Raw genomic sequence first — 24,193 nt, 5'->3', positions numbered from 1 at the left:
TTTAGTGATTTTAGTTAAAAATAATTCATATACTAATATTATTAACTTCTAAAAATAAATAATATATATATTTTAATTACTATTTCATTTCTATGTAAAAAATTATTAATTAGTTAAATTCAGAAAAATCATCTTTAATTATATATTTCATTTTGATAACACATTTTGACTCTAGCGCAACATCAAAAAAGAGGGGTTGCGGTAAACATTGATTTTGAATGGTATTATTACACTTTTATTTGCAACCCTAGTGTGAACGGTTGCGGAATCCAGTTTATGACGTAGTGTAAGTAGTCAAATTAAACTTAATTCACAAACATTCCCAAACTAGGTCCATTTCAAAAAATTCTAAATTTGACACTAAATTTTGGGTTCTTTGATCGAAATTAAGGGACCAAAATTTTATGAAATTTTGAATCAAACATAGTTTGTGAAAATTGATGTCATAGGAGTGTTGTTGATAATTAAAGTTTCAATTTGATTGCTTAAATTTTAAATTTGGGTATTACTAACATATTTAAAATTATTTTTATCCGTATGAAAAATCCTAGTATTTTTAATAAAAGAACTTATATTAAAAATTTCAAAATTTAAGTGACTCGCAATACAAAATTTTTAGTGAAAGGAACTAGACAATAAAATATATATAGTTCAGGGACCTATAACTTATTTTTCTCATGCTAAATTCTCCAGACACAAGGAGAAAAATTGTCTGAGCATCGTGTTTGTGTGTGTAAATGTAATATCTTCCCTGAGTTCAAAAATACTTTCAAAAAAAAAATCAATAACAAATTCACCAGCCAGCCCATGAAAACCCTGCATTTAAAGACCGACTTTTGAAATTTATTATAAGGCCAAGAAAAAAAATTAAAGACAGAAACAGTGAAACCAATCATGAAATGCAGAGCTGCCAGTTCTCAAGCACTCAATCTGAAATTGAATTTTTAACGAAGACAATTTTTATGTAAGGTCAATACTGTTAAAATTAAAGAGGAATGATCAAGAAAAAAAATTTGATTACAACAAAAGCGCAGCATCGATACAACAGAGAAAATTATTAAAGCTAGAAGAATATGTCTGCTTGTTATAGTATTATAGGCAGACGGCGTATTATACTCTAACCTGATTAGTACACTAGGTTTTACAAATACTAACCCTAAGTATATTGTCTTCTACTAGTTCCTATAACAGGGGCCCTGAATGTTTATTCAGCCTACAGACTCCATTGAGCAGCAATGCATAATAGTTATACAGGAGTAATAATATTCTGATCAATAGATATATAGTCCGTGGTACTAAATAACCGTGGCATGTGAAATATTTACAAGGGGTTCTGGACTAGCTTTGGATGTGTAGCAGCGTAAATGGAAGAATTCACGTCAGTTCTCAAGTGAGAGAGAAGATGCTGAACATCTGGACGTAAACTTTCCAACGCCCTTCCGAACAGAGCCAAAACCTCAGCTCTAGGTTTGCTATTTGGCTGAACAGGCCCTCCTTGCCCTTCATAATGGATAACATGATGTCTGATGAAAGCAGATATGTCATAATCATGAAATTAGATTGCATAATAAATAAAAGAAATACTATTTTAGACAGATAAAACTATTAATATGTTAATTATACAAGGGCAAAACACTTTAATCTTACAGGAAGTCAATAAGATCTGTTATATCTGAGGCTTCCACTGGAGTAGATGGCTGTGAGTTCTTCCCAAACACATCCACCAGTACATTTAATAGCATTGAGAGCGACTGATACATACAAAAACATAAACAGTGGAGGAAAATAAGCAATCAAGGACCTACATGAGTGCCAGGCACCATTATTCTCGGTGAATAAAGAACCATAAGAATTGTACTCTCTACTCTATATATCATATTTACTAATTAGCTACATACCCATAGCTTACCTTTAAACCAACATATCATATTCTGTAATCTGTATGTAGAAGTGGCCTCCGAAATTGACAATAATGTCTATGAAGGTATGTATATATATCTACTTTGCTGTATGATCATTTTCCAGGTGTATATACAACATTTCATGCTAAAACAAGTTGGCGGAACAGATTAGAGGGGGATGATAGCATGAGGGTATTAAGTGATTCTAATTCAATACAGGGGAGGATAGCATGGGATAAGCCAGGGGTCCAAGCATGACCAGAAGTTCATTTAAAGATAGAAGTCGAGGAAGTGAGCATTTTTTTCTTCTTTTTTTTGCTAATTGAACCCACGCACACATCCATCTTGGCTTGCTAAAAAAAGGATGCTTCCTTTAAGACACTTTAACATTTTATAAGCATGTACTTCTAACTTTATGTCAGGTCTCGCCACTTGCAAACATTTCACCCATGTGCCATGTCAAGTAAAACAGCTTACCATGATCCTGTTCAATGTACTGCAAGATAGTGTGCTATATACTTGCCAGTTTATTCTTCACCCTTAACTTGCAGGTAAATTTGTTATGTTTTCAGAATTGATAAATTTCTAACTAAAGCACAAGAGATGGATGTTTGAAGGTTCAACTCGCCATATACATAACTTCAGATCAAACGTGAAAATTTTAAAATTTGATCAGCATCTTGTGCACAAAGACCTTAGATGTATTGGATATAATAATAGGGTCCTGTTCCCTGACAATCGTGTGTCAGGGAACCCTTAACCAACACATCATCTCCTGGCCGTTGGATCGTGGATCCAACGGCCAGGATTTTTAAAAAAAAAATTACCGTTCCGCGCTTTTTTTAGCGGAACGGAGAGGTTCCGCGCTTTTTTTTAGCGGAACGCCGCGGAACGGCCAGAGAACAAACAAGCACACTTCTTCTCATTACCAAAAGTTGAACAGATAAGGCTCTGAGTTCAGAGTTCTCATCTCCACATTCAGACCAAACTAAAACACACCTGTCTTCTTCATTACAACAACAATACAATGCTATCATCTCCCTGTCTAAACACCCTGAAATTCCCCACTCTAACCACCCCATTTCTCTCATCTCACCCCTCCTCACAAATCCCAATGCAAATCCACTATCTCTCTCTCACTCTCTCTCCCATTCTCTCCTCTCTCAACCCCAACTCCCCTCCTCCAAAACAACAAGTCTACCAGCCTAAGTTCTCCCATCTTCATAAATGAATAATACAAAGTTGATTGCGCGGGAGAGGTTTGATGTTAAGTGTGCGGTGGAGTTGGCGAGGGCGATTAAGGATTATCCGAGGAGGAAGAAGGAGAAGGGGTGGCAGAGTTTTGATTATAAGAGTCCTAAGGATTGTCTTGCGTTTATGTATTATATGTTGGCGTTGGAGCATCAGAGTTTGGAGGTGAGGGAGGCGGGGTTGGTTAAGGCTTTGGTGTTTCAAGAACAGAGATCACGAACGAAATGGTTTAAAGGACAGACCAGAATGAACAAGAAAATCAGATCAGATGGTGGTTTTGTTTGTGTAAGGAACTGTATGTAAACACAACCTTTTATAAGTCTCTGGCCGTTCCGCGCTTTTTTTTAGCAGAACGGAGAGGCGTTCCGCTAAAAAAAAGCGCGGAACCTCTCCGTTCCGCTAAAAAAAAGCGCGGAAAGGTAATTTTTTTTTTTAAATCCTGGCCGTTGGATCGTGGATCCAACTGCCAGGAGATGATGTGTTGGTTAAGGGTTCTTTTAAGGGTTCTTTGACACACGATTGTCAGGGAACAGGACCCATAATAATAATAATTTTTACTATTATTATTATTATAAATCCTCTAATAAGAATGTTCAAATTATAAATACTGTGAATCTATCAATAGGACATCTAACCTAGCAACACCTGGAATTTTTATCAACTGGTCGGTACAAATTTGGGTCAAATTCAAGTCCAATTTAAATCTTAGGGCAAAACTCTCAACCCAAATCCGAAATAACCCAACTTGATTGGTTGAGTACACCAACTTGGGTAAATTAAAAGTACAGACAGACCCCAAAAATATCATGCACCAACTTGGATAAATGACAGGCTCCCCAAAAAAATATTTTATTTGGCAAGTATATGTAATTAAGAATATTTATAGCATTAAGGTCAAAGTTCACATGCATTTGGGAATCCTTAAAGAATACAGGATGATTGCTTTTCGATACCTTATTGAACAGACTGTGAGCATTGGCCACTCTAGGAAGCAGTGGGCCCATGATACGAAATGCTATTCTCAGCACAGCAACTGATGTGACGGGCCTGAGATGCTTTATGATAAGATTCGTTCCCTCTAGCCATTCCTGTGGAAGGTTACTAAAAAAAGAGTGAAGCAAGGACACAATATTACCTGGCAACAAAAAACAGGAAAGTTATTACTGGATAAGAGTTGGAAAAGAGAAATACAGTACATGTTTCAAAGAAAAATAATGATAGCTTGCGGCATACTATCAGGGTGCTTAAGGCCTTGCACAACTAAAGAGGTCTATCCAAAATTGTCGAAAAAAAGGCCTTCAACAACTAATTCGAATTGATGTGGGATGTCATATTATTGCTTGATTGTGATTATCTAATCTGAGCCACTTAAAACATTTCCTGGACTTGCCAATAGAACACTTGTTGAAAAGAAATGTAGGAGTGTCAAAGTTTTAATTTGAAAAGGCATTCAAAATTTAGAAATTAAAGAATATTTGGGTCTTCTTAGGAGCATCCATCTTCTGTATAAACACAACATTAATCTTTTCTATGTCATAATATAAGAAAGAAAAACAATAAATGGTATACTGTAATTTTACCACTGTATCAAGAGGGCAGTACATACCAATGGCAGTAGATGTATTGTCTTGAGCAGCCCAGGTTGGATCTAGTAAAGCATAGCCAACAGCTGAATCTAGTTCTCCCAGGGTCCTTTTGCCATCAGTAAGCCACCAACTGTCTTTTATTACACGCGTTGCCTCAATATAAAGTTGTGCATGAAATTCTTGAGGAAGCTGAGCCAAAAGAAGACCACACGCTTGAATTAGCAAGCAAGACAATTGCTGGCATGTATAACCACTTCGAGACACAATATTGGAGGAATTTATCCCCGAAACAGATGGTGTGGATCTACTTGCGCTCATGGAATCGGTGCTCCCCCCTGAGGGCGATGTTGGCAAAACAGAAAATACTCCACTAGAAGCTCCATGAAGGCAATGACTGGACTGAATTAAAGTTGGTTGAATATGAACAACAATTTGAACAAGTGATGACACAATCTGGGAAGCAGATACAGGAAGTGATAGTATCTCTATGACCGCTGTTTCAAGAATTAGCTGAGTATATGTTCCAGGATCTGGAATATGATAGAATGCCTTCTGACCTTCTACTGCAATTGTTGGTCCAGGCTGGGATGTTGCTGGGATCTTGTTATGTGGAACACGGACATCTCCTCCTGGGCCATATTTTAAGCTATGAAGAGGAGGAATAACATTATTTACAATGCCCAATAGAAGAGTAGCAAAGTACTCCAATGGGGGAGACATTGCAGCATTTGAGGCATTGATATGTTGAGGAAATGACTCGGAAAATGGGATCTGACAAAAAGAAAAGAGAATGAACACAGAGGAAAAAATACCACAACATGATATTGAACACAATTAAGCAAGAAAAAGTGGACAAGGAAAGAAAATCATAATAACCTTTTTAATATCTAGCACATTCAGTATACGGAGAATGAGTTTCCCTGGGAGATGACCATAGAAATATGCAAGTATGTCACGAACAAATGTAAAGTTTAGAGGATGGTAATGAAGAAATGTGGAATACAATTGAAGAACTCTATCAGCTGCATCTATGGCGTCATTCTCAATAAGTCTATAGATAATCAAGGGGATAACAGGAAGCAATCGTGCAGCAATATCATCGAAGAACGGAGGAAACCTGCATAGTATACAAGAACAGAATGTATGAGTTCATGTCATATCCTCAATTAGACCACGAGAACGCTAAAGCCAGCAAATAATATATCGAGGAATGCTAAAGCCAGCAGGTGAGAGAGAGATGGTTCAACTATAATAGCTGTATAATATATCGTGGAATCTACCTACCTAATTTTATGTAAACATGTAAAAATCATAACGACTGGAGGGATACACCGATATCAAGTGCTCAGTTTTTTCTTTGTTGTCAAGTAGTAATTATTTCCACAAACTTTTTAAAATGCAATTCTCTCTATATAGGTATCTTCTTCATGCTAAAAAAGAGCAATATTCTTTCAGACTACAAGAGAAACAATGTAACAGGATTCCTGTACATTCATATTTAAATACCTCAATTTCCAAGGTCAACTCCTTCCCAGGGAGGTCTCAGAAAACGGATATAGTAACAGAAACTAAAAGGGAACATTTATTATTTTATTTTGGCAGGTTATTACTAGTAATCTACATATTAAACCATAATTAAGCACACACCCCTTAACAAAGTATATATACATCACTAAGTTAAATCCTAAAGCATGCCAGTTTCTAAACTTTTTACCTTTCTTTCCATGACAGATGGTTTCCAAGAGCCTTCTGCAATTCAACACGCTTGAAAGGTCCAGAGAAAAGCCAATGTTCAGGTGGGCCACGATTATTAAGGTAAAACTTTACTTTCTGTTGAAGCTCCTGTCTCTCAAGCAGACTGATCTGCTCAGATGAAAATTAACCCAAACTTCATAAAAATGAATACTAATTAGTAGAAGACGATGATCCATTATGCACCCTCCAGTAAGTCAATTTTTGAACACATTAAACCCCGAATATTCATTTTGGTTAAACTGAACTTGAATTGCGTGTTTTGGGTAACTTGACAATCGGTCGTCCAACTTGACAGAATTTGCATGTGAGTGGTTTGCTCCGACTGGTAACAATTATATGTACAATGACATTACAGACTGATCCTTCTAAAATCTGTCAAACCACGGAGTCAATCTGTCCAAAACATGTCATTGAAGGTTCCTTTTAACCAAAATAGATATCTAGCAATCAAAGTGTTCAGAATGACATACTTCAGAGTCCAAAATGAATTATTGCCTGAAAAGGTAAACAACTAAGGCCTTCAAAGAAGACAAAATATAGAAAACAGTAGAAGAGGCATTAATAAAGACTGCATTTTCATTTTCCCTATTATGCAAGTAACAAGCCTGTATGAAGGCTAATAATGAAAACATTAAAGAGGATACTAAGGATCCCAATCTATTATGTTCACTTGTTTAAAGTACTACTACTTGTCCTACTAACCAACTGACTGCATCAGATAGAATTCTAGAAACAATTCAAAGTTGATTTGTTCCCGTCATCACCAGTTTGGTTGGAGAACTTCTCTCTACATATTGCTTTTTGGTGCACTTTCAACCGTATTGATCTGTTGATACACTTCTCACTAACATCCAACTTTACTATTGGGGCACATCCTCCAATACTAAAACAACAGTTCTTCATTGTTAGTAGCAACAAGTGTCTTATTGACACTTTTGCTTTTGCTCAATTCCAAACTTCATACATTTAAAACATTAAGGTTTTCCCTGTTTCTTCATGGCCATGTTTCTTGCAATGACCACACTGAGATAATCTGCCCTATCAAATTTTTATTTCAATCTGCTCTATCATTCACATATTCTATTTTTTTCTTTTCTTATTGTTTTTCTTCGTTCTTGGATTTGCGGAGAATTGATAAGCCCTATTAAGACTTATTAATTTATATCACTTGATCACAATAAGTTAGGACCTGTCCAGGCCCGCTCTTTGGATATATATATAAAAAGAAACGAATTCTTTTATTGATAAACACACGCACACACAACTAGGTGGTATTCGAGAGACCACCCACTCTCCACAAACACACATAAGTCAATCTTATTTCTTCGTGCCCCAAACACATGAATAGCTATTCTATTTATAACTCCAACCTCGACTCATAATCCCTAAATTAAAGTTAGAATATTATTATTCCCACCAAATCCTCCCTTTCAAATCTCCATAACTCATGCACACACTAATTTTTCAGATTTGTAAATGATTTAATATTTAATATTTATTTAGTTTGGTTTATTATGTTTCCTAACATTACCCGCCGGCCAAACTTGAACCTTGTCCTCAAGGTTCAAATGAACAATTGTTCCATCAATATTTTTTTTCCATTTCTTTCTAATCCAGAACCCCTGCCTCTCCGTCAATATTTTTCTAAATTCCTCCCAAGTACAAGAAGGTGCTTGACATTCCCCACAATTGTACAAGAACAAAGGATCATGTCTCAAGTTTACTACAACTGACCAGACCTTCTTAGTTGGTGATGAGAAGTTACTAATTTTAACATAACGTTCAGCCTCCAACGACCGACCTTCAAGTTTTACGCCTTCGAACATGACTGTTTCAAGTCTTTGCGATAAAGAGTCCATGGATGCACTTGGAGGCGATGACATTAGACAAACAAGTCTCTTGTTCTTGAAGTTTTCCAAAACCAATCATTTGAGAATCTGATTTAAGATCTCTTTCAGTCGCTTGTACTCCCTTCAGCTTCTCCTCAATTTCGTGGACCGAATCCGTGACCCGTTTCAAGCCTTGCCGATTGTCAATAACAGACGGTGATGGTCCACTAGTCTCGCGACTATAGCAGTCCATTTTTGCAAGTATGGCAACCATACCTTCTTTGAGGAAAGAAATGTCATTTTGAAGCTATTCAATGTTGAACTTCGGAAATTCTGCTTGCATTATTTCAGTTTTTTTTTCCAAGTCGTCGATTTGATACAACTTGTTTTGTACCTATCGTTGCCCCAAGAACAACATTGCCCCAAGAACAAAGGTGCTCTGATACCACTGTTAGGACCTGTCCAGGCCCGCTCTTTGGATATATATATAAAAAGAAACGAATTCTTTAATTGATAAACACACGCACACACAATTAGGTGGTATTCGAGAGACCACCCACTCTCCACAAACACACATAAGTCAATCTTATTTCTTCGTGCCCCAAACACACGAATAGCTATTCTATTTATAACTCCAACCTCGACTCATAATCCCTAAATTAAAGCTAGAATATTATTATTCCCACCAAATCCTCCCTTTCAAATCTCCATAACTCATGCACACACTAATTTTTCAGATTTGTAAATGATTTAATATTTAATATTTATTTAGTTTGGTTTATTATATATCCCAACACAATACTCATGTATCGAGTCATTTTATTTGATGCTTAAAGTCGGAAAATCCCTTTCAAGATTTAAGTTTTGTATTCTTCTTGTTCTTTCATTGCCTTGTTACACTTTCCTCACAAAATTCCTTAAAATGTCTTAAACAAAAAATAAACAAATTATGCAGCATACTTATAACTTATACACAGGACTTGGTTCACACAAAAGAAGAAGCTGCCATTACGAGTTACATTTGACAATTACCAAAAAAAATGCAAGTAGGGCTGTCAAACGGATAATTCGGATACGGATATGCCAATATCCGTATCCGCATCCGCAATCATCGGATTCGAATACGGATAATATCCGCTTTATTTCGGATACGGATAATATCCGCTTTTTTTCGGATACGAATGCGGATATTTCGGACGAATATCGGATTTTTTGAATTTTTTTGTTGCCCCTACCGTTTTGACGATGATTATAGAACATTTTTTATGATTAAAATACAAATAATATATTTATATATGTAAAAGTATGTATACAATTATATAAAATTTGTATAAACATAGTATTTAATACATTTACACACACTATAAACTAAAAAAATATATTTAAAATTATATATTTATATAATTTAAATATTATATATGTATTTAGTTTCAGATTAGAATATCCCGAATTCGGATACGGATAATATCCGCTTTTTATCGGATACGGATAATATCCGCTTTTTCTCGGATACGGATGCGGATTTTTCGGACGAATATCGGATTTTTCGAATTTTTTGACAGCTCTAAATGCAAGGGTCTACCATTACGAATTAACCACCTAATACATCTTACTATATTGGACAAACTGATTACTTAAATTATCAGATCTAAATAGGTTAACTATTTACTTCAGCACTATCGATTATCGAATTTAATGTTATGCAGGACACCCATATAATTGTATAAGACAGTAAACTCGGGTAATTGAAGCATCAAACGGTCATCACCCAGAAGGTTTTAGAAAGCGATTTTGGATCACGCAGGAAAGTGAATGTCAGGCATAAGCAACAGTTTATGTAACATACCACAATACGCAAAGCATGGGGATCATCATCACGGTCGGTTAGTGCCATAAGCAATATATCTAGAGGCAGCAACTCATGCGTCCATATAAAAAATGCCAAGTTTGCACATGCTTTTACCATAAGCTCCTACAGAAGACAAAAAACAGTTTAAAAATTTAAGTGGCGGAGTAGAATAAAAAAACATTACAATGAAGTTTCAGAACGAGGGAAAAAGTAAGCAGCAGAACCTGTAAAGAATGCCCACGCTGGAGCTCTAGTTGAAGGTGATGCAATAGTACATCCACCATTGTGTATATATTTTCTGTAACCTCCTCGGGGGAAAATTCTCTCAAGACACGTGCCTGAATTTGATTTTTTAATATTAACGAAGAGAGAAAGATAAAGTACATATAGGTGTAATAGTGGAACAAAGCAGGTAGAATTTACAAGGTTTGCACTGTTAATATTCTCAGGGTGGCCATGCATCAATATCCATGCTCCACCACAAAGATATTGTCGGTGTTGGGGGAAACTATGATTAATATAAGTCATCACATAAGTAGGATCAGCAGCTGGTGAAAGAAGCTGCGTACATTGATTGATCACAGTTGTTTCAGCCTGTCAAAAAAAAATCAATATATGTTACAAAGTAGGTGTCCCAAATGACCACACTTCTTAAATTTGAGAAAAATATTGAGAATTGATGTATTCCCACTTCTGTTAGTTTGGAATTATGATATATCTAAGAGACAACTGATTATTATTACTAAGTATAATCCTAAGTGATCAAACTAGTTGTCCCAAATGACACACTTCTGAAATCTGAGTAAAACATTGAGAAATGATCACATAGTTTATATTGGTAATTAATGGTTCTATTAGATATTTCAATTGTTAAACCAACCAAAGTATGCACCTAGTTCATATGTACATGGTCTAAAAGATTCTTATTGATTGCTTTTAACTATAACTATATATATAGCAGAAGAAAGCATATACTCGAAACACGTAAAATTTAATCTTGAGTCTGAACTTAACATGTATAGACTGAATCAGCAACACCAGATAAAGATTTGAATGTTAATACTTAATACTCACCACATCTGTTACTTTGATACAAAGAACATAAAACAAAATAGAGAAACAAGAAAGTGTAAAAGCAAACAGAACCTTAAACTAATCCCAGCAGCCAAAAATAGATTGTATTGAATGCTAATATTCATCGGGTGAGGAAAATATTTAAATAATCAGGGAATGAAAATCAAATTTTTGGAGGATGATAGGATTTGTATAGTAACCTGCTGCCAGGCTTGTATCGCAATGCCCCGCTTATCCATGCGCCCAATCAAGGTATCACGCAAAACTGAAGGAAAATGACGAAGAGTCTTTTCAGACCATGTATGCTTACTAGTCGCTAATATCTGTTCCAACATTGGTTGAAGATAGAGAAGGTGGTCAGCATCAGCAACTCCACGTGTTTTGATGATGATGGCAAGGGACATGATGGTTATCCGGTTCAAAGTTTCAGTGAATTCAGTAGGTCCCTGAAAAAGTTTTGGTAAATGAGAAGTCTTAAGCAGCCGGGGGGAAAAACTAGATACTAAGCAATGGTTTGCACCTTCCCTTCCTTCTTTACGACAAAAAAGTCCTTCAGTGACAAAAGAAGATTTATGCACAAATTTTCTGCTAATCTGAAAGTGCGATGTTCTCCACGTTTCCCTTTCAGATTAGAAATTATTTTTGTAACATCATACATCAATGGTTTGCTCTTTCCTAGATACCTACAAATGACAGAAAGAACCAAAACGAAAAGCCAATATGGGTCACAGATTCCCATAAAATGTCAAGCATCTGATTGTCTGATACAAAACTTCTCGGCTATGTTACTTAATTGCCTTAAATTCAACTCACACACACACACACACACACACACATATATATATGCAAGTATTTTTTATCACAGTATTATTGGACAGTTACCTGTAAAGTGAAAGAAATCGGTAATTTAGAAGTTCAAGCACTAAAAGAGATGCCCCCGGCCTGGTTAACGTAGCCGGATTCCTTTGTGTTAGATGCTGCAAAATTCGCAATATTACACATTGCATAGGTATTTCTAAGAAAATCACAATTCACAGGTATGAAAGAAATAAGGAAAAAGAAGATTCCAAATATAAATTTCAAGTAAAACTAACTACAAGCAGTTTAGCAAACAAGTGTACACTAGCAGAGATGGAGGAAATCCACCAAGAAAGATAATCAAGTACCAGGAAAAAAAAAAGAAGGATGGCACTCGATCTATAACAAAGTACTAAAGCTGCAATGCCTGCAGACAGTGATTTATAACATTAAATGGTTTTATTAACTCCAGGACCCAATCCAGCAGCCAAGGTAAAATTTGTAAGACTCTTAAGAAGAGGGGGATGGATGGGAAAAAGGTCCATCCTAATAAGAGCAGGGGAAAGGAAAACTTAGCAAGGTCAAAAGTCCAACCAAATAGGAGGGGGGAGGGGGGAGATTATCCTACTAGAAAGCAAGCATTGAGAAATACTTTTGACAGAACTTGGTAAAAATAAAAGAAAATCTGTAACAAGGACGTGAGCAACATGAATAATATTGACTTGCAAGTGTATTATCTGTAAAGACTGTTAGTAGAGTGATTGAAAATCAGCACTGCAGAGGCTATAATTAGTCATTATAAAACAATTTAAATGACAATGAAGTCACTTCTTTCAATCAAACATCTTTTTAATAATACCAAAATTAACACCCCAAAGTTCAACTCATGGCATATATCTTTCACTTGATTTACAAAGGACAGGTACTTTCATTTAAAAAAAATGAGGCTGATTTAGTAAGGAACCTCAAAACCTCCATGCAAGCATTTGTAAAGTCTTTATACGTTTCAACCAGTGCAACCAATGTAACGATATGAAAGAATAGACATTCAAATTAAACCATTTCTCTCATTGACATAAAAAAGAAGGAAAAGAAAAATTTACGCTTAAATGTGGACGGAACAATGAATGAGGTGCAATAAGCAGCAATCTAGCATACGTTTCAACCAATGCAATACTAGCAACAGCCTGCATGAGTAGAGAACAACATTTCAAACTATAGTTAAGATTGGACTTGGAAGTAATGGTCTTCAAAACTTTAACTGGCTAGAAACATTATATAATGACTAAACACCATAGAGAATTAGACATGTAGAATGTTAAACAGTCTGTATAACTTTGATGTTTCCTGCCAAGAAGCCCTCTAAAAAATCAAAACAGAAACTGCAGCTAACAATAGCCTGACACTATACTATTAAGGAATCATTTTAAATATTGATGGAACATCAGTGAGTCACAGATAGTCGCAGTTGGAGGTAGTCTTTTGAAAGAGTAGCTAGCAAGTGAGTTGGTAAAAAGAGACATGGGACGTCTTTAACTGGTCCCTTTAAATGATATAAACATTTCAATTTTGTGGGAAGGATGCGATATCAATCATTCATTATAAAAATATATTTCCTGTGTTCTTCGCATTTTTTAACGTAAAACGAAATTTATATAAATTTAAAAATATAGAATCAGCGTGAAATAAGCCCAGAACTTCTACTATCCCTTTAGTTTCTTGAGCACATAAATAGAAGAATATATTGATGGAAACCACATATCACTTATATTAGTCTCAAATTTTTGAAATAAACAAAGTCTAGAATCCTAATTAAAATGTGGGGATTATGTTGCATGTAAAAAGAATCAAACTTTATTGAAAATCCAACATCAGGTAAATACTAGAAGAAACAAAGTACCTGCCCATTAAACATGACTTCTTCCAACTGAGAAGCCAATTTCATACACATATTCATTGAAAGCCCTGATAAGAGTGATATTGGCACAGGGTTAACTTCCCTTATCACCGTAATTCTATCATTCGCCTGTAGATTGGATGCTGGTAGTGACTCTGTTCCACCTGATGTTAACCAACTGAGCACTGTATCACATGCAGGCTGCGCCATGGTATAAGACACAACCCAAAACATGCCAGTTGATCTATCGTCCATATTCATGTATTCCATCATAAATTCCCCTGATGTTTGACAAGGTCATTTGCTAGTTATTTTTTGATAGGAAAACTACATCATAAGGGAAATAAATAAACAAGACGAAGATTGTATTGGAAAATTCTACTATTCTGGAGATGTTGCATACAAGGAAACTAAGGCATAATTAGTGTCTTCAACGTAGCTTTATTGAATAACTGACATATAGCTCAACTACAGATGCACAGGGGCACGAGGGGTGGTTGGAGAGGTTTTGTTTCTATTTAAAACATGGGACACTTGAATCAGGTCCAAAGTGTTATCAATTCACATCAGACTGCAAAGAGGAAAATAAAATACGGCCAAGATATACTAGGAGGGCATCCAAGAAACATACCTTTGTTTGTTTGCTTCCACCATTCATCTATTTGCTTTCCTTTCTGAAGCTGCTCATTGTTCAAAATTTCCCTGGTTGCTGTATTCAGTGACCAGACACGTAGATTTTGACAACTGCTTATATAATCGAGAAGGATACTTTGTGGACTATTAGGGTCAGAGCTTCTCTCTTCTTTATGAAAAGATAGCATCTTTCGGGTTGTCTCTACCTACCAGAAACAAAAACCTTTATGTCAAACTAAAATAATTATTTGGCCAAGTATCACAACTAGGACAACACCATAACTTAACACTCTGAAACTGAACTCAACCTTTTCATTGTAAGTAGTAGATATAATTATGACTTCAATATTACAAACACTTGAATAAACCATAGTACAGTGAATATTACTGTGTTAAAATAAGGCATAAATAGAAAGAGATGTTACTCTAAATGACAAGAAAATAAAGTTGTAAAAATTTTAATTGGAACAATAAGATGATAATTTAAACATATTACACCTAACCTTTCTATGGTCCGTATTCAAAGCATTTAAAACAAGATCAACCCGAATAATTTGTGCAAGCAACCACGTGACATGATTTGTTTTAAGAATAACTTGATCACCGTCTGCAAGCCGTGCAACTAATTTGTCCACAAAATCAACAAAATCAAGACACCCACTTTTCATGAGAAAATGGAATAGGTCTGCGAAGATAAGCCACTCATTCCAGCAATTTATGTCTGCAATAAATTAACATGACAAATTAGCATAGAAGAAGATAACATTAACTCCACGGCACTCATGAAGAACAAAACATATATATCAGGAAATTCACCATGGTTTCTAGTGAGAGAGCTTGCATTTTCTTAATTTCCTAATAAACCAAGACCTAACCAAACATACTTATCACATACTAAGCTGGGAGGGTAAAATGTACCCAGACCTTACCCTAATCTGGTTTGAGGAAAAACATATTCTAAATTTACAGAAGCTAAGTTGAAATGTGATTTTAATAATAACTAAGTATTATTGGGGAAAAAACAACAGAAAAGACTGCAAGAGAATGAATGCAAGGATGGCATGGCACTACCCTAACGAAAAACTGAAACAAATATACTTGGGTTATCGTAAAAACAATGCCATATATTTAAAACATTATGTCACAGGGTATCTGAGTTCAAGCTTAAAAATGTCTGCATGTTTATATATATAAATATGAAAATCCGTATATATATATATATGTGTGTGTGTGTGTGTGTGTGTGGGCGCTTCAAGTAAATCTGAAGCAGACGAAGCAAACATGAGTTTGATGAATGGGTAGTAGATGTTTTCACATTTTTAATATTCGTATCCTTGGTAAGTAACTACTACGATCTAATACAAATACATCAAGGCCTCATCATTCATGCCACATGTACAGAAGACAAGTTAAAACACAATTAATAGTGAAATATACATCTGCTTCAGATGAATATGACAAACTATCAATAACATATACTGACCCCATACAGTCACCAACAAATATCAACAGCGGCAGATTTTTAAGTATTAAGAGCTCAATGTAATCATCATATGAACATAATGAACAATGCGGCTAAAAGATTGTCTAACGATCAATTAGAAACATCAGTTGTAAGAATTAGATCTGTAGTAGTAACTTGCCAGAATATAGCAAAAAGATGCGTATAGTCATTAATAAATAAATGTAATTATGTTGCAGTGGAATAAGTCGAATGAATGTGCATATTGCCTGAGCCTGAATTTGTCAACTTCAAAAGTTCAACTATTCTATCAATTGCTGCGTCACAAATCATTTCAGTAGTAAAAACAGCACCGCCAGTAGGAGCTTGAGACTGTAGCCGATAACAAGGAGCGACAACAAGCACACGTTTCCACCAATCAGGTGACGGAGTATTACGAATAGCATGCCTAATACAACGCATAGCTCTCTCCCAATCCATACTTCCTTTTTCAATAGAAGCAGCAAGATCCTAAACAAAAAGGGATAGTTTAGTACATTTTTATGGCTTTATCATTTCATATTGTAATTTCAAGCATGACCTAAATTGTCCTAATAGTAATTTACATGACAAGTCAACATAGTTGGCTAGAACAATAACGCTTTGGCTTTCACCAAATAGACAAAATATAAGGAAGCAATATTGAACAAAATACAAAAAAACAATCTTCAGGGCATAAGTAAATTACAATTAATTATTGAAATAAAAACGCCCTTATGAACAGCAGCACTTTCATAATTTTTTTTAAAAAAAATGATCATTTGTAGAAATTAATGTACTCATCAAGCCTCCACTGAGCATTGAACCCTCAACCGCTTATTACCTTACAGGAGGGGGCTATTCGCTAGGCCATAGCAAGAGATAAAAGCATCTTAATCTTCTCCTCTGTAATATGGAAGTAGGGTTTGCTGATCATTAAGTTTTTAATACTAGTGCAACTGAATCTTTAAGGATATTGCATCCATCTAATTATTTGTCTTATGCAGCCACTACGTGTGGCTCAGGAAGCAATCCTAAGGATGTCAGACTCAAACAAAGTTATAGAGCCAAGTCAAAATTATCACAACATTATGGTTATATTAAGTAAGAACTTCATCATCTTACATTATAGCCTAAAATTGAGTAAGAACTGGAAACTTCATCATGCAGCTCAAACTGAAAACACATGTAACCCCTAAAACAATTTTAATGCTATTTAACCCATTACAGATTCAAAAAGCTACATAGTTATGTTAACTACTGATCCTATTGCTCAAAATTCGCAATTCACCCCATCTATCTTTATATCCATGTTTGTTCTTGCTCATACATATTCTTTTCGGCACTGAAATGTATAAATCACAGGAACTGTACTTCGACTGTAGTAGCACTAAAATAGTATTTTCATCTATTTCGGATTACAATTGGTAAGAATTTTTTTGGAGACCAAGTAATAATGTGAAATTCAATGTCAATTGTAACTATACTTTTGGCTCTTAGTAATAATGTGAAATTCTATATCAATAGAAATTAGTAACAGAAACTAGCAGTAAGAGTCATAAAACAGTTCTCAGAGTAAACACTACATAACAGTCTCACCTCTCCATGTAATGGTTCTCCGAGCACACTGGGATATGTGATCGGTGAAAATCTCATGCTTGACACTTGATCAACTGCTATGTTTGTAATGGTCTGAGGGATATAGCGGTTTGTTCCAAAGCTAGGGCAGTGGAGGTGTTGGTCTAGCATTTGCATGTGCATAGCCATCATATCTCGCCTCCTATGAATCTCTAGTATGAGTGTGAACAATGCCTCATCATCAGGTATGTTTTCTATGAATTGTAAGCAATTGCGCAATAGTTCATAAAATGGCACACGGCATTTATCCTCCTCAACCAATAGCCATATCACATCCAAACAACTATGAAGACATTCAATTAAAGATTTGTCAGGTTTACAGGATCGTATACTGTCAGGCTCATCACTTCCTTGCTGCCTTTGGTCCCAGTTTACCAACCAATTCAGCATATGATAGAAAATTTCAGCATGAGTTACTGGTTTCAAGTTCGTTTCAAGGCCAGTTAATATTATCTTGCAGCATAGTTGACGCAAACTACTTATGGCATTATCTCGTGCTGACATACTGACTCTGGTCATAGACTGTTGCCCGTTCGAAGTGTGATCAGATGAGTTTATAGGTATTGAAGGGCCACGAGAAGATGGTTCGTTAGCTGATTGAGCAGGAGATCCAATACCGTGAATTGAATGCAATGGAGATGCAGGATTTGTAGACTGAAAGTTAGATGCATTGGATATCAAACCAGAAGATGGTAATACCCCAGGATGAGATAAATTTGAACCAAGGGCAGTAGACATCACATGACTTCCCTGACTCACTGATAACTCGGCAGCAGTAACTGAGGAAAGGAGTGAAGAAAGAAAAGTATCTAGGTTGATGTAACCTATGCCGCACAAACTACGCAAAGCAAAGAGAAGGAATTCAGCACGGGGTGCATGACCACTACACTGAATAACCAGAGAAATAAGTACAGATTCTGTCACTGCACGCAACTGCTCCTGATCCTGAAATTTGCCAAAGTTGTCAACTATTATAGTTCTGTGTACCCTGAGGAAGAGCGAAGCACAGGAAGAAGCACATTCAAGTATCAATTCAATTATTCCTCAATAAGAAGTGGGTATTAATCATACAACTTACAGGGAACTGGCTTGGGAGCTGCTCAAAATCTATAAGAAATTGTTCATTCCGAGGAGGAAGCTCCCTGTTAGCAGTAACACGTTTCTGTGATTTGTTCCTGTAATTGAATCTTCTTAATATCAAAATAAATCATATTTCAACACTAGTAGAAGTGAAACAGAAGAGGCTAATAGTAATACAGCACAATATAGTCAATATAATGAATATTTCAAGACTTGTTATTAGCTCTTATTCCATATTGTGATATAACTGTGTAGGCAGAATTGACCATTGCCTTTGTTGAGGTGCATGTTTACTGCAAGTAGACTTGACAATTAACAAAATAATGGTTTAAAGCATTCCCCGGCAAGAGTAGCAACGATGCTGGCATGCAAGCAGCAATACATTATTACACCTATAGTGTAACTATCTGGGAGAATCAGTAGTTTACTTTTTGTAGGAAGTACTAGTCATTTAGAAAAAATTATAAAATAGCAGCATATACCTATAGGATTAAGTTAGGAACATATTAGGGTGAGAATGGCCGGACTAAAAGAAGGTGGAACCAAATGAATTGCATCGAGTTCATAATTTCTAAAATCGAACTGGAAACCGCAAATGACCAAACTGACCATACATACAGTCTAACGGTTTTGCTTGTCACATTTTTTTTTATATTTAAAAAAGTAACAAATTAAGTGTGGATGCAAATTTAATATTTAATTCCACTGATTTTTCTCTTTGAATTAAAACAACAGCAAAGAGAAGAAGTGATGAGTTTTTGCAGAGTTTTAAAAACCCATTTTATAAGACATCCCCAATTAATTCTTAATACATATTTGATCCGTCCGATTTATTAATCGTTATAATTATTTTAGAATGGTATATTCTATAATATATAAGGCTAAAATTAATATTATCAAAATATTAAAATATATCCTATTTTTGTTCTGAATAAACCCCGATGTACCGATTAGGCAATCGGTACCTCAACCAATTAGCTCCGATTCCCGATTGTTACAACCTTGGTTTAGGGTGTTATAAAATATCTATTATATTAAATCATGTATATCGATATGAGTATTTAACAATAGCAATATACATAACTAACATATATAGTATTATAATGTATAATTTAAGTTCAAAGTCCGTTGGTTTTACATATATATTAAAATCGAACCCAACCCCACAGCTTTTGGGACTAAACCAAAACACTAACAAACATTGGGTATAATTCTGTTTGAATTTTTCCCTTGTTCATCTCAAACTGAATAGTAAGCACCCTACAATATATTATAAGTGACTCTGCCAACCAATCTATAAACAACAGATGTATAATACGAGCATATTTAACGGCGTATTAAACCAAGTACCCGCATTTTACTTTGGTATATATATAGAGCCTTGCTCCAATGAAAACCTTGAGTTTTAAAGATCTAATCTTATCCACTCATGAACTCATCTCCCACCACCCATTAATCTAGTCTCATTTTCATCTTCTACTACCATATTCTTTTTACGTCGACCAACATCGACAACCACCACAGGCCACCTGTATATCACCAACATCCTACAAAAATCACCACGGTTACATAGAAATCACCAAGCTTAAACACATATCACTACAATCATATCAACAAAACCTTCACAACTACCACTGATCACCACCACACTACCACCACCGTTAACATCACCTCCGCCATCACCACCAAAATCATAAATAGCCAACAAAATTATAAAAAATAAAGTAAAATCATCAAAATTTAAACTGCCACCAACATTCCACCACTACCAATACCATTCACTAAACTCCATTATCTACATAATCACCAAATTCCATCGCCAAATCATGAAATATTCAACATAAAAGACCGGAAATTCACACAAAATCACCAATAAGAGAACAAAAATCACCAAATTTCTAGACATAAATCCAACACAAACCCTATATGTAACATAAATCATTCTCCATATCCTTTATCATACGAGACTGGAGTTGGAATCGATTGTCGATACCGTGATCATCGTGGAAGGCTAGTAGGAGCATTGCGATGGGAAGGCGAGATTAAACGTGGCTAAAGGAAGGAAATCGTAGGTGTGGAAGCGGTGCAGCGACGCTGATAGTAAACGAAGAAAAAGGAAGGTCGATCAAAGTGAAGGTGGTGTAGCGGTGTACTTTTGAGTTCTCTAACAACCAGTCCCACGTGTGTCGAGAGGAGATCAGGGAACTTTTTTCGGTATATAAATAAGAGTCACGACACGGGATAGCTAATCTGTTGGACTTGCTCTTAACCCGAGGTGTCACACTCATGTGAGCATTCCTTGATAAGAAATTTGGCCAGTACAAACATATTGTTGGTTACTTGTACGTTTTCTTTTCTTTTTTTTTAATAAAGAGGGAGGTAATATGTGGGGAAAAGAATCAATAGCTAGCAATTGTAAAAGGAATTGCTAAGTTTCTTTCGCTTATCTTCAATTTTAACTTCAATTTGAAACACTACATCCTTTAGACGATCAAAAAAACTCAAAAAGCACAAAATACCGTAAACCATTGCTACATACTAAAATTTATGCTTTTTGAGATCGGTAATGATGGTCTTACCCTTGGTAAAATGGTCACAATTTAGCATTAAAATGCATGATTGCAGAAAATTATAAGATCTATGGTATATAACACATGATATAAATTAAGCAAATCATGTACCTAATAAGAACATTCGATACAGATACATGTGTGTGCAATACTGAGGGATGTAGGAGTAGGACGCATGTACTTGTGTGAGCTTCCGAGAATTAAACTAATGTGTACCTTTTAAGTCACCTATTTGTTAGTTCTCAGAATTCAACTAAGAAAGAATGTTAAAAATAACAATTTTTTGGTGCAAATGGCTGAAAATACCCATTCTGGAAGTGGATGGCTGAAAATACCGTTTTGGATACGCATTTTTCATTTGGGTATCGTGTTTTGTACTAGATACGCATTTGTCAAATGGGTATCCAATTTTATTTTTTTTAAGATACGCATTTGGCAAATGCGTATCTCAATGGTAATACCCAAACTACAAATGCGTATCTTTAGTAATTTTCTTAGATACCCAATTTTCAAATGCGTATTACACTTACCCAATTACAAAATGCGTATCCAAAACGGTATTTTCAGCCATGTGTTTTGAAAATGGGTATTTTCAGCCATTGCACCCCAAAAATTGGTATTTTTAAACATCACCCTTCAACTAATACGTGAACTAAGTTGCCACTATGTTGCTTCCCAGAATTCAACTAATACGTCAGTTTTAAGTTTGTTTGTATATAACAAACAGACACTTAACTCGCAACAAAAAAACAAAGCCAATTCGGTGTTTTCTGTACTGGATCCTTTTTCGGTTTCTAATCAGTTTTGTTAACAAAACCTATATATACCGACTATAAGTAAGTAAAGAAAAAAAAGATGGCATAAACCCTAGAAACAAACTAACTAACTAACAGAATCCAAAACAAACAAGTAACAGAATAACAACTTACGGTGGCTCTCTAATGTTCTCCTCAGCCTTATGCCGATTATTTCTCTGCAAAAATACAAACACTAATAATTAAAAAAAACACAACAAAAACTGAAATAAAAACAAATTTGAAATAAAATAAAGATGTAATTATTACTCCCAAGTAGAGATTGAAGAGATCGATAATAACGGGTCGGGCCGGGTGGAACTGATAAGCCCGAGAAGATCTTTGATGGTTAGTATCCATGTCTGTCGGGTTTGATTGAGAGTTCGCATTTGGAGCTCTCAGCATTTCTTCTAAACTTGACAGTACTTGTTAAAGTGTGTGTATAAATCAAGTGTATGTATGTATCTAATTATGAAGATTAGACGTCAGCAGCAACGACTATACTTTCCTCGATGCGCTCTTTTCTGGTAGTGGTAAAAAAAGAATTTGGAGCTCAGCTGTTAGATTCTCCGTCAAAAGATCCGGTAACTAACAATCTTCAAGGAGTTAATTATAAGGTTTCTTTTGACGGAACTGTGATTCAATTATTGGGGTGTTTTTTCGGGAAAATATTCCCAAAAACACTACTTTTCGGCTTTAATTAATTCACAATACCAGAAAATAACGGCTCAAAATATGTATTAATTTTTTTACAAAAAACACGCATTATATGCAAGCATAGTTCCTTTTTGTTTTTAATAACGTCTTGCTCCCCAGTTTTAAAAAGGAAGTAAAGTAAGTGCAGGGTAAATAAAGTTGTTTCACTTCCCGTGCTCCCGATTTTTAAAAGGAGTGAAAACAAGTATTATTGAATGCAAATTTAACAATTTTCACTTCAAAACTTTCACTTCAAAAATGGAATGAAATAATTTTATCTCCTACTCACTTACTTTATTCCCATTAAAAAACTCGGGAGTAAGCCGTAAACGACGATTATACAGATGTATCTTTATTAAATATAAAAAATGGATGCACATGTAAATAATGTGTAATTTTTTATAAAATTTTAGAAAGTGAACATAAATTTCCATCATAAAATCAGATAATTATTTATTTTTTATGGGTATTTTAATTTTTTATCCTTTTTTAGTAGAAGTTTTTGTACTCAATTATTTTTTAATTAACATATGTTACATCTCATAATTTGTTATCTTGATTAACTAAGATAAAGTATCTAATATCATCTATATTTTTTTGACCGAAATATCACCTATATTAACTAAGTCAATAAATTTCAATGTCGCTTTTTAAAATGAAAAAATTGTCGAATTTAATTAAGTGCATCTTCGACAGTTAAATAATCAAATTCAAACCCTCTGCCCCTTTATAATTATTATTTTTGAGAAAAATTTGTGCCCGAATTTATCACTCTTGTTCCCATATTTACAAATTTTTATGCTATCCTTTGGTGCTAATTCAAGTAACAGAACTTCAAATTTTATTGGCACCCAAGCAATAAAACTTCACTTTTAACTTTATAATATAATTTTTATACTAATAAACTACTCATTCCCTATCAACATTTTTGTCTTTCAAAAATCGAATACTGATCTCAATTTTTTTTATTTCAGTGAGATTTTTATGAAATCAAAATCCAACAAACTTTAGTTTGCCAAATTACAATCCTACAAACTATCAAGTTTTTTTTCTTCCTTTAGCTTTTGAGTTTGGTAATGTTATCGGGGGTGGTTGGGAGTTCATGAGAGCATTAAAACTGTTAGCTAAAATCTGTCAAAAAAAAAACTGTTAGCTAAAATATGATTAGCTAAAATTTTATTGTACATGTAAGAGTTTTTACTCCAGAGTAATAGTTATATTCATTAGTTATATTCAAAATAATATTTTTTTATTAATTGCAAATATATTTTATTGAAAGTAAATTAATTAACATTATTACATTTATGTCAATATTTTAAAGTAAACATTATAAAATAAGAACAAAAAATTATTATGATTGGT

General features: G+C 34.8%; 1 protein-coding gene across 1 annotated transcript; it reads right to left on the bottom strand.

Moving 5' to 3' along the window:
* Nucleotides 1–996: 996 nt before the first annotated feature.
* On the bottom strand, nucleotides 997–22,802 carry LOC141702874 (mediator of RNA polymerase II transcription subunit 23). The gene is made up of 21 exons (XM_074506480.1): nucleotides 22,406–22,802; nucleotides 22,271–22,314; nucleotides 18,770–18,866; nucleotides 17,653–18,636; nucleotides 16,305–16,545; nucleotides 15,077–15,294; nucleotides 14,572–14,779; nucleotides 13,944–14,221; nucleotides 13,147–13,230; nucleotides 12,128–12,222; nucleotides 11,766–11,928; nucleotides 11,446–11,691; nucleotides 10,595–10,765; nucleotides 10,396–10,509; nucleotides 10,169–10,294; nucleotides 6,453–6,601; nucleotides 5,615–5,855; nucleotides 4,759–5,509; nucleotides 4,106–4,287; nucleotides 1,648–1,751; nucleotides 997–1,523 (listed from the first exon to the last, which is right to left on the bottom strand). Exons 1-21 carry the CDS (start codon nucleotides 22,538–22,540, stop codon nucleotides 1,322–1,324), a joined length of 4,833 nt encoding a protein of 1,610 aa, XP_074362581.1. The 5' UTR covers nucleotides 22,541–22,802; the 3' UTR covers nucleotides 997–1,321.
* Nucleotides 22,803–24,193: the final 1,391 nt, after the last annotated feature.

This window comes from Apium graveolens, unplaced genomic scaffold, assembly GCF_009905375.1.
Source record: "Apium graveolens cultivar Ventura unplaced genomic scaffold, ASM990537v1 ctg5824, whole genome shotgun sequence".
NCBI lineage: Eukaryota > Viridiplantae > Streptophyta > Magnoliopsida > Apiales > Apiaceae > Apium > Apium graveolens.
Note: the sequence above shows the minus strand (reverse complement) of the source record. Positions and strands in the feature narration are given on the sequence as shown.

Excerpts from the sequence above, each read along its gene's own strand:
- LOC141702874 (XM_074506480.1), bottom strand. The coding sequence starts at position 22,540 with ATGCTGAGAGCTCCAAATGCGAACTCTCAATCAAACCCGACAGACATG. Across the intron at positions 22,315-22,405 it reads TCTTCAATCTCTACTTGGGA|AGAAATAATCGGCATAAGGC; the intron begins GTAATAATTACA and ends GTATTTTTGCAG. Across the intron at positions 18,637-18,769 it reads AGCTCCCAAGCCAGTTCCCT|GATCAGGAGCAGTTGCGTGC; the intron begins GTAAGTTGTATG and ends GGCAAATTTCAG.